The 12,042-nt window shown below is 34.1% G+C and overlaps 1 protein-coding gene across 1 annotated transcript; it reads left to right on the top strand.

Annotated features, from left to right (window-relative positions):
* The first annotated feature begins 5,078 nt into the window (after positions 1 to 5,078).
* Positions 5,079 to 7,642, top strand: LOC141405139 (KH domain-containing, RNA-binding, signal transduction-associated protein 3-like). Its single transcript, XM_073989163.1, has 5 exons — positions 5,079 to 5,320; positions 5,412 to 5,889; positions 5,949 to 6,005; positions 6,099 to 6,208; positions 6,839 to 7,642. Exons 1-5 carry the CDS (start codon positions 5,176 to 5,178, stop codon positions 6,934 to 6,936), a joined length of 888 nt encoding a protein of 295 aa, XP_073845264.1. The 5' UTR covers positions 5,079 to 5,175; the 3' UTR covers positions 6,937 to 7,642.
* The last annotated feature ends 4,400 nt before the right edge of the window (positions 7,643 to 12,042 follow it).

Genomic DNA, 12,042 nt, shown 5'->3' on the forward strand with positions numbered 1-12,042 from the left:
TATCATAAAGGAAAAATTGTTATCGTAGTAAAAAGTGGTAGCTTCTTGCAAGTTCTGGAACAGAGCAATTGAGGCATGGTACAATAATTGGTATGTTCCAGCACTGCAAGAACCTACTAATTTTTACTATTTTTTTTTCGATAACATAAAGAAAAAAATGTTATCGTAGTAAAAAATAGTAGCTTCTTGCAGGTTCTGGAACAGTGCAAAAAATGTAGAGTCGAACCTCGATTATCCCTCATGGTCGGGACCGGAGGCATTACGGATAATCGATTTTCCCGGATAATGGAGGCAATTATGCAGTTTTTGAACATATTTTTAAGTAAAAATGATATAGTATTGTGCAATAATATGAAAATCTGCAATTTTTATTAAATTTGTTACGGTAATCTAGCAAGTTTTAGAAAGATACATAATATCATCATCATATTCATCTGAATTGACTTTGTCCCATGGTTTTTGCGACACCATAAATACACAAATTGTGTGATACAGGAGCATTTCCAGTTTTCGTTTGTTTACTTAATCAAATTATTTGGAAAGTGTGCTTTTACTCCCAGGTAATGAAGTATATAATGAAAAATAGAGGAAATGGAAAAAAAGTCCTACATTTCTCTTCTATCACGGATAATGGAGGTTCCCGGATTATCGATTCACGGATAATCGACGTTCAACTGTATAAGGTAGGCCACAGCTGCTGATTAAATTTTTTTTCTTGTTATGGCCTATTCTGTCAAAAGCAGGGTTGAAATTGTTCACTGTTGTTGACCATGGTACAATCATTTATAAGGTAGGCCACAGCTAACAGCTGATTACAATTTTTTCTTGTTATGGTCTTTTCTGTCAAAAGCAGGGTTGACATTTTAAACTGTTGTTGATATTATGCAATTATAAAGGTAGATGCATTGTTGAATTGCTCCAACAAAACACTGCTTTAACACTAACAGCCTGTTTCTGTATGTCGAAAGAAGAATGTGTGCGAAAGAAACACGTCCAAACTCTTGCGTGTTTTTCAAATTTGTTTTTTGTTTTGAAGCAAAAGCAAAGGTAAAACTATTTCGAATACTAAAGTTCGGGCGTGTTTCATTCGACATACAGAAACTGGCTGTATATCTTAAAACTGAAAGCAAAGACAAGAAATTTTATTCGCGTGGCTAAATAAAATTGTTGATTTTTAATATGTCTCGGTCCACACTAGCATGAATTTCATTAAAAAATTTCATGAAATTAGGTGTTCTTAAATCGAATTCCCCACTACAGCAATTTTATGATTTTACTCTACCATGGAGGTCGATCTAGAGACGCATAATTTTATGCACTTTTTTCAATGAAATCAAATGGGTATTTTATACAACCTAAATAAAATTATTTTTTGAAATAAAAAAAATTTTCCAAGTAAAAAATGTTTCTTGAAATAATTTTTCTTGTGAAGAAAAAACATTCACTAAATTTTCGAGAATGATATTGTTTTCGAACTTTTGACGAACAAAATAAAAAACATTTGCCAAACGTTCGAAAATAATAGCACGGTTACACTACAGCTTTTTGCCGGGTCCACTTCATGAGGATTTATTTGCTTAATCTGGTCAAATCTGACCAGATTTGCCATACAAAAATTAAATCCTCTCACGGCACAAATCCACCAAAAATGCAGTGTTGTGTTCGATGTATGTGCAAAAATATGCAACTATGCTCAAAAAGTACGAAAAGTTGCAAATGTTTTTACAACAGAGTTTGTCGTGTTTTACACTTTTACGATTGGTCGTATGAGATTTTATGGCCTTTATAAATCTAAAGTTATTTGAAAATCATAAAATTATTTATTTTTTTCATTAGACACTTTTTAAAAAAGTACCATGATACAAAAATGTATCCCTGCGTGTTAAAAATGCGAATATGAGCAAAGAGGGGACGATATCTCATACGAGGAATCGTGCAAGTGTTAAACACGACTTTAGTGCATTTTCGGTAAATGTTTTCTTTGCTCACTGTTTTTGCATTTTGTCCCATATTTTTTGTTTTCCAATCAATCACAATACTGTTTAAATACTTGTTGTAATGCATCAATATTTACCATTTTAATTTTTGGAAACTATTGTTTTGATATTTATGTGTTATTTTGTATGTATACGTAAACAAACATCAGCTGACAGTTCCTATCCTCGAAAAGCTAAGTGTAACGAGCAAAGATTAACCCACTGGATCTATTAAACCGAGTGGGTTAAACTTCAATAGTTTAACCGGGGTATAAAGGCCTGCGTACATAAGCTGCTTTGCCTGATTGCCTTGCTTTGCTGCTTCAATAAAAAAATAAAAGAACAAAGAAGGCCGACCCAATTTCCAATTGATGGCAACCCAGTTCGAAATTTCGTCTTTATTCTATTATTGCTCTGTTCCAGAACCTGCAAGAAGCTACTATTTTTTACTACGATAACATTTTTTCCTTTATGTTATCGGAAAAAATAGTAAATATTAGTAGATTCTTGCAGTACTGGAACATACCATATTTTTATTACGTCAGAAATGAAGCAGGTAAGCAAGGCAATCAGGCAAAGCAGCTTATGTACGCAGGCCTTTAGTCTGTTCGATAACCCAAAAGTTTGTACAAACTTTTACAAAATGCTGTTCGATAAGAAACTTGTTCAGTAAAAGAGGAATGAGAAGTTGTTGCAAGGACTTGCATATACTTTTTACTTGCAAAATTATCGAACAGATCTAATGATATCGTTTTCGAAACTTGTGACAAACATTCGAAAAATATCAGCAACTCATGGTATAAGTAAGAGGTAGATTTAAATGAAAACAGTCTATAGAACCCTTGCTTTTAGTGAATTCCTAAAACGTCCCACAAAAGCAACGAGTGTGTTTGTTTACAATATCATTTTTAAGCATTTTATTAAAAAACGCGAAAAATGAATGAAGTGTCAAGGTTTCTCCACATAATCGAGTTGTGGATATGATAAAATGTGTGTTTCAATGCAAATCTGACGAATTTCTTTCATACAAATATTCTAAAAACAATTTTAAAAATCATTGAATTCGATTGTTTTTAAAATTGTTTGGCATATTATTCAAACAGCACACACACATACAGAGATTGTGTATTTTGTTTTGACGTTTTAGGAACGGTCGAAAGAAAAAAAATTAAATTGACAGAAAGCTTTAGCTAACCTTTCTTATTGTTATCGAGAGTGCTCTTTGTGATTTCCGTGCGGAATTTGTCCTTTTTTCATTTGCATATTTATGTCTAAAAACGGAATATTTTTGTCGATTCGGTTAGAACATTCTATAGTTAAGCAATTCTAGTAAATATCGAAAAACATTGATTATAACCCAACCTTTACACATGCCAGTGACACCCAGTTGTTCAATAAATAGCAATTGTCTACTTTGGCATAGTTATGTAACTAGTTACTCATTGATCCTAGTTACTTTACACCCAAAAATGACACACAAAATAGGCTATAGCCTGCTATTGCCACTGGAAATGGGCTTTTCCGCCTATCATGTCAATTCACTAGTTACAGGTAATGTGGCGTGTAATATATTGACTATTTTATAGACTACCGATGGATAGTGTAATCGACAATGTTCCTCTCTTATAATCTCTCTTCGAAATTATTTCTTTTTTTAACGAAGTATAAAAAAATGTTTTGTTATATTGTTTATTCATAATTAAAAAAACGTATTTTGATGCGTTTGTTGTGCAAAAATTTAAGATGCCAAAAAATAACGTGTTACGAGCTAAATCATAAAAAGGATGAACAATTTAAGAAAAATTGATATCTATCTTGACGTAATACATTCATTAAACTTGTATACATTTTATTTCAGGAACTTTTGAATGATCTGAAGCACACACGAGAAAAATATTTCAACGACCAAATAAACATAAGTCGCTGTATCAAGTAGCAACGCACTAGTTCTAGTATCAAGATCAAGATGGGCCTGTCATATCCATAAGTATAAAGGATTATATTGTCATTTGTAAAATTTTCGCACACCATGCAGTAAAATAAAGTATGACTAATGCATACATATATGCATTTACCCATTTATCTGACTTCAAATTACTAGTAATTTTGGCTATAATTTCTGAGTACCGAATTGACTGGTTACTGGTAATGCAATGAAGAGACAATTGCCTTCACACGACTATCGAATTGGGTGGTTACTGGTAATGCAGTGAGGAGTCAATAGACCCCTTCCTATGACATCCCCATGTTAAATTCACCAGTCTATAACATTGCGAGTAGATTGGGTGGTAACTAGGGGTGTTTACCAGTAGCCAGCAAAATTGCTAGTTATTCCCTAGTTATCCGAACAACTGGGCAGTTCGAAAAATTCAATACTTACACAATTTTTTACTACCACAATTACATTTTTTGAATTGTCGACTCCACTGGCACTAGATTTTTCATGCCAGCAAAATTTTGAGCTGGCTGCCAGTGATATGTCGAAAATGAAAAAAGAGTTGCCGAGACTATTTTTTAATCCATGTATATTTTTGTTTCTTTTAAGATTGCAAAGATTTAATGCATATTTTCAAAAAGGTAGTAAAGACATCATTTTGATGTTTTTCATGTAAATATTGGTTGATAAATAATTTCCCCTCTGGGATTATACAATATTGAAAAGGCGGCAATACCAGATTCATTATGTTTATGATTGAAAACAATCTTTTTAAAACGAAATAAAATAAAAAGTAATAAAATATGTTGTGAATTGTGTTCTAAATCTAAAATATAATGCACTTTTGTGTGTTAATGCGGCTTAAAATAATTTTGAAATTGAACTTGCACTAGCATGTGTAAACACACAAGGAAACTGCATGCCAGTCGAACACTTTTTCGGCATTTTCGAGTATAATACATGTACTCAATTGGCACCAATTTACTGGCATGTGTAACGGAAGTGTAAAAGAATTTCACTTTTTAAAATTATTTTTTGTGCGGAAAAAATCCGAGGGAAATATTTTTTTATTTTTCATTTCATTTTCAAAACAAATTCTTGGCGCTATGTGGGTTAATCCCACGGGCTATCAATTCTCTATGCATGAAACATCAACTTTGGAACGCTTTCAAATCGGCTTGGCTCACTGAATAATCAGACTAATCAATCACCGCTTTATTTCTTTCTTGAATTCCTTGAAAAACTTAAGAAAAATCTTAAAAAATGTCTCAAGGTGGTGGAGAATCATATTACGACGCATTTATGCCGAAAATTAATGATGTAGCCCAAAAATATATAGACGATTTGATGGCTGAAAAAGCTCGACTACCTAAAGAGTTTATTTTATGTTCCCAAGTTATTGATGATGGTAAGGCAAAAGGAGGAAATATAAAAGCGCGCGCGCCGCGCCACTTTTTGATTATCTTACTAATTTGTATCTCTGTTTTCCACACATCCAGCAATTGATCGCATTTACGCAACTGGCCGCATTCCTGGCAAGGAACTACAAGCCGATGTCTACAAACAGTTACCGATAAAAGTGACACAAAATGTACATATACCAGTTAAGCAATTTCCCAAATTTAATTTTGTTGGCAAGCTGATTGGTCCCAAAGGGCATAGTCTTAAAAAGTTGAATCAGGAAACATTGTGTTACATTGCAATTAAAGGTCGTTCCAGTATGCGTGACGAGGAAAAAGAGGAGGCATTGCGACAATCCGGAAATCCAGCATTTAATCACCTCAATAAGAATTTGTTTGTAGAAATAAGTACCGTTGCACCGCCAGCTGAAGCATATGCCCGCATAAGTTATGCCCTGGCCGAGATACGTAAATATATAATACCGGATAAAAATGATGAAATCTCACAGGAACAGTATCGTGAACTTCAGCAAATGCGTCCGGAATATGTCCGAGCAAAACCACCCGTTCCATATAGGTGAGATGGGAATTTTGTGTGACATCTCTGAGAGATATTGAAACCTTATATTGTTTTAGATCAGTGTTAGGGAAATTTGGCGTTAATGAAAGCTACAGAGGTTACCATGGATCTGAGTAAGTATCTGTAGGTCAGTCTTGAAAAGTATGGCGATTGTAAATAACAGTTTAATTGTATTTTCTTCCTTCAATTTAATTTTCATATCACAGTTATGATAGATATGATGATTATGAGGAATACGAATCTGCTTATTCACCACGGGCTCTACCGCCACCACCGCCGCCAACAATTTCGTCTAGATCGCCAGGTAGTTATAGGGGTAAGTACTACATTAAATGTTGAAGAACTTTAAGAAAGCTTTATTAAAAAGAATTGCAAACATTTGTTTGGTCCGCCTTCTGGTTTGTTTGTCGTTCTATCTAACGACAACTCGTTGATAAATGTTTTAAGTCCAGTTTAGGGATTATTATTATGTATCGAGCTAATTACAACCATACACATTTTATTTTTTTAAAACTATACTTGGAGTTTGGATCTCTAAAAATTATTGTCCCACCGCAAAGCTTAAAAATAGCATTAAGTAAAACGAATTTTGTAGCTCATATCCCTAGTGTATTGTAAATTGACAGACTTATATGTCGAAAAGTACGAATGTATATAGTATATAGTTGTAATTAGTACAACCAGGATTAACTCTAGTGAACATTTCACAACGATCTACCAAACTGGACTTGCTTAATAGTAAAAACTTTAAGAACAACCTAAATTTAGTGTCTATTATATCTTATTACGAGTTGCCTATTGGCATTTCACAAATATCTGATTTCCTTTATCGAAATATTTCCATAAATGCAGTATACCGTCCATCATTAATCGATAGAAATAAATTAATAAAATATAAATGATATCCCTTTTCCACATAACTTAATAAAACCATAACTATTTATAGCTCCAGCTCCAAGACGTCCACCTGAACCATCATCATATCATGACAGAAAAGAATATCGCCCAAGACCATACCAGTCTTTTCCACTATATAAAAAGTAGGAACACCGTTTGTTTTTGCGCATTATCATTAAGAAATACCTCAAAAACACAATTTGAACATTGACGATTTTCCATATTCTAATACCAACTACGAGCGTAACAACTATGTTGTTCCAAAATATAAAATGTTCCACCATCATGATAAAATGCCTAAATATTCATACATACATATATTTACAATTATAAAATAATATTTTATATGACAATTGCAACTACATACATTTCGTCACCATAAATGCCCGAAGACGTAACCCACAAAACGAAAACTTAACAGGAGAAGCAAAAAACGATATAAAATTAAAAACTGTTTTATGGAATATTAATCTTATGAAGGCGAGTATATGAGATATTATCGATCATATACGAAGGGTAATAATTAGTGAAACCAAAACCGCTGAAGTGCTTAGTTTTGAGTTCCTCCATTACAACAAAAATCTGCAATATTATCACATTTTCCAAAATGCCATTTCTTAAATAGGATCTTTGCTTTTGAACGTAGAAAGAAGCTTGAAATTTTGCCAGAGCATGTATTTTAGCTTTATGTATCAGATTACGTCAAAAAACGAATTTCGATTTTCATGTCGCTTACTTCTTCGGGCATTTATGGTGACGATTTATTAATTGATAAAAGGTATAAATGCTATATATTATAAATCGTATAACTGTAACACATGAACAAATAAATGAATAAACAATAAAATATAAATGCTAACAATGTTTCTGAAAAAAAAGGAAAATAATTTATATATACTTAATTACTTGCTTCTAATACGTGAATAACTGAGATAAAAACCTTAATATAAATATGTCCTTGAAGTACAATGTAGAAAAACTGCCAAAGACCTTTTTGCCCAATTATAACCCAGCAAGATTTGAAAGAAGGGGTTTCATGCGATGAGGTGATTTCATGGCATCTTCATGGCATTCGTCGTAATGAAAATGTCATTGCGAAGGGTTTGTGAAAATGACATTTGAAATGAAAATTGGTGGAAATCACACGTGTAAATGACATGCTTTGGATCCAAAAATTAATAGCACCTTTTGGGGTCCACGCTCATTTAAAATTCATCGATGAAGACGCTAAAAAGATGACATGCCAGATCACTTTCACCCATGATTGAATGGCATCTTTGGCGTCGAACATTTTGCTGGGAACTTATACCAAGTTTTGAGAAGCTTTAGCCTTTTCCTCCGATTCTGGAAAAAAGGAAATAATCAGCGTAGAAAAAACGTCCAAGCGCCTTGATTTTCGTCACTACTTTAATTGACACCAAGATTGAGGTGAAATTCTTGAGTTTCTTTTTCATAGAAGTTTTGGTCATGGTATAAGTAAAGAGGTAGATTTAAATGAAAAAAATATATAGAACCCTTGTTTTCTTGAATTCCTAAAACTTCAAAATGAAAGCAACAAGTGGGTTTGTTTACAATCCATTTTTTGAGCATTTTATAAAAAACGCGAAAAATGAATGAAGAGTTAAGTTTTCTCCACATAATCGAGTTGTGAATATGATAAACTGATTGTTTCAATGCAAATCTCACCAATTTCTTCCATACAAATGGTCTAAAAACAAATTTAAAAATCATTGAATTCGATTGTTTTTTAAATTGTTTGGCATATTATTCAAACACCACACACACATACACAGTTTGTATATATTGTTTTGAAGTTTTAGGCATACTCGAATGAAAAAATTTAAATTGACATAAAGCTTTGGCTAACCTTTCTTATTAAACCATGGTTTTGGTCATATTCGAATACCTTCTTGGCTGGACACATTCATCCACTCTCACAAAATTATCTGTTATACATTTGAAAAGATTCACCAGCTAGGTAAAAATATGTAGATCTGAAGTTTGGCTGGCTGACGAGGAAGATAATCCACGAAAGGAATAATAAATAAACTTTAATATTTCTTAGATCGTGCTGAATTTTGTATAGTTGGTAGTTGTTGTTGTAGCAGCATAGAAACCAACGTGAAGCACAGGTTTGGTTTCGGGTCAATCCGGTACGAAAGAACCCGCTGCCGTGGGATAGTTGGTAGTCGTTGTGATATATTTTTAATGAAGCTTATGATGTCAAAAATCAGCATTGAATGATCATTGCCTATGATTAAGCCCATTCGCATAGACGAATTTCCCAGCAAAACTGTTGTAGTGCCATCCGCTTCTCTAAAACAATGGTGCACAAGAAGAGAATGCTATTTTGGGTTTTTGTATGGGAAAGAGAGTTGTTAACTTTTTCGTAAAGACGCGTGCATGGTTGCTCTAAAACCATGTTGATGTGTAGCAAGTTCGAAGTGCATTTTCAGGAACAGAAGCTATATAGATTCCAAAGCTTTTACTACATATAAATGTAGACAAACATTGAACTTGTTTCAAGTGATATCTGGTTTTTATTAGATATCCTAAGTCTGTTGCACCTAAAGGCCTACATGTAGTACGACTGGTTATACAACGTTTTAAACTAGGCCAAAGGGTACTGTTTCCGAGGAAGATATTAAGTGGTAGCTTGGCACAACCCTTCAAACTTGCTAGTTCATCAACTATCTAACTTCCCTTACTTTTCAACCTTATGAACGTAAATTTCTAGTAAGTTTTTTCTTCTTATCGTTTTAACTCCGTCGTTTCAAATATTAATACCCCCATTATTATAAGTCTTATTTTGTTATTAATTGGACTTTTCGATTCAAGTTAACTTAAAGATAAATGTGATTGTATTGTATCATTAAAGGCCGCGGCACATACGGCGCGTTGAGCGTCGCGTTACAACAACCACATGTCCCGGGCCACACTAAGAGTAATTTCACTGAAATTTTAACATTAAAGTAAAAGAAAATGTAAAATAAAACGGTCTGTTTGTTTCATACGAATATTGCAACAAAGCAAAATTACAGAACACATGAAACCGTGTACACTAGTTTCTTGAAATTATGTGTTTTTTCCAAAAAATTTCATTGACATTTCTCTAGTGGTGCCCGGGACCATGAAAACTTTAAGAACAAACTTGGCATCACTCACACATTTTTCATGTAGTTGTTGTTTTCAACGCGCAACGCGTGACGCAACGGACCATATGTATTTGGCCCATAAGTCACCCAGTTTGGTTTATTTTATGAAATTACTGCAGTGTGAAACTCGATCTACGAACGCATAATTTCATGAAATTATTTCATTAAAATCACTCTGGTGTGGACCGGGACAAAGCAAGCGATGATCTGATTGAGTTTTGTCCTTTAAAGTCTTATTTGTTGTCATATACATCTACTTGGATTATTGTGTCATGACTCCTATGAACACGACATAATTTATCGTTGGAGTTCGTCTTCGGACGGCTCACCGTGAAGACATAAATTTTCATGTGGAGACTACGCCTACGGGCATTAAAATTAAGTTTACAAAATGGCGCTATGTTAAGCCAACGCTTAAGGGCTCGGCACATACGGTCCGTTGTGAGTCGCGTCACAACGTAGCTTGCTTTGCTTGCTTTCCAGATGTCAAATTATAAAGGAATGCCAGAGCCTCCTAAAGGAGAACGCAGGCGGATTTGCAAAGAGGCTCTGGCATTCCTTTATAATTTGACATTTGGGGGAGCAAGCAAAGCAGGCGACAATTGATTCTGTTCTGGCCTTAAAAACAACAACCATATGAAAAATGTGTAAGTCTTATGCCAGACTATGAGCATTTTCATGTACGTGAAAATGAGTTTATAGGCAAGAGGTGTGAAGGGGGTGAAACTCTGTACACAAGGTTCTGTAATCTGAAATTATTCTTTGTATTTAAATTCGTGACTCTCAAACCAATGCAATGCAATGGAAGTATCAAAATTTTCATATGATTTCATTTGTGTGTGTGGACGTCAATGAAAATTTGAAAGAAAATGTCTAAACGTTTTCAATGAAAATTTTCATAGTCTGGCATAAGACTAATTGATGCCAAGTTTGTTCTTGAATTCCTTGTTGTTTTCAACGCGCAACGCGTCGCACAACGGACGGTATGTATTTGGCCCATAAATGTAGAAACACAATGACTTTTGTTGCTTGCTTCACGCCATGGCACAATTACCCAGGCAGTGGCATCGTAAAATTTTGAATATGTTATGTCAAAACTTTCGGCATATATATAATACTCTACCAGCTGGCGGAAAAATCTGAAATTTGTACCACTGGTAGATCTTAACGTCCTGATTACAAAAATGTAAAGTTTGTTGGGGGGAAGTCCATACTTCCCGAGATATGGGCCCCTGAAGTGCTGAAAATTCCCTTGTTAAAGTAAGAAAAAAATTAAATTAAAAAAATGTTGTTTTTGTTGTCTTAAATCCACGGTCGAAGGCCGGCTACTTAGAAAAAACTTACAATTTAAAAAAAAATTTCAGATTTTTTCCGTCAGCTGGTAGAGTATTCAATTTGTTCCAAACTTTCCTTATGTTGTTGGGGAAATTACAACAAAAATAATTTTTTTATAAAGGGATTTGACTTTTCATATCCGATCAGCTGGTGTGATACCACTACCTGGTAGTTCTGCCATGCTTCACGCTCAATTTCATGTAAATGAATAAAGGCCAGGTACTACCTAATTCAAATTCGATTTTGGATTTCTTTATTCCTTTACACAAATTCAGGCTTGGATAAGCATGAATTTCCCATTGTGTTCTCACTTTAAGAACAACAACCACATGAAAAATGTGTAAGTGATGCCAAGTTTGCTATTGAATATTTCATGTGGGTGTTGTAACGTGTCACACAACGGACCCTATGAAAAAAGTGTAAGTGATGCCAAGTTTGTTCTTGAAGTTTTCATGTGGTTGTTGTAATGTAACGCTCAACGCGCCGTATGTACAGCGGCCTTGAAGGCCATAACAGAATCAATCGTCGCTTGCTTCCCAAATGTCAAATTATAAAGGAATACCAGAATACCATTCGTTTATAATTTGACATTTGGGGAAGCAAGCGACGATTGATTCTGTTCTGGCCTTAAGAAATAAATGAAATGCATTTGGCGTCACTTAAAACGATCGTCAGCTGATGTTTGCTAATGCTAGGTTTACATTTCCATTGCTTATAATAAGTTTACATTTAAGAAATCTACTCGATTTCAATTGTCAATTCC

This window comes from Musca autumnalis, unplaced genomic scaffold (genome assembly GCF_047663935.1).
Source record: "Musca autumnalis isolate F117 unplaced genomic scaffold, ASM4766393v1 scaffold_5, whole genome shotgun sequence".
NCBI classification, from domain to species: Eukaryota; Metazoa; Arthropoda; class Insecta; order Diptera; family Muscidae; genus Musca; species Musca autumnalis.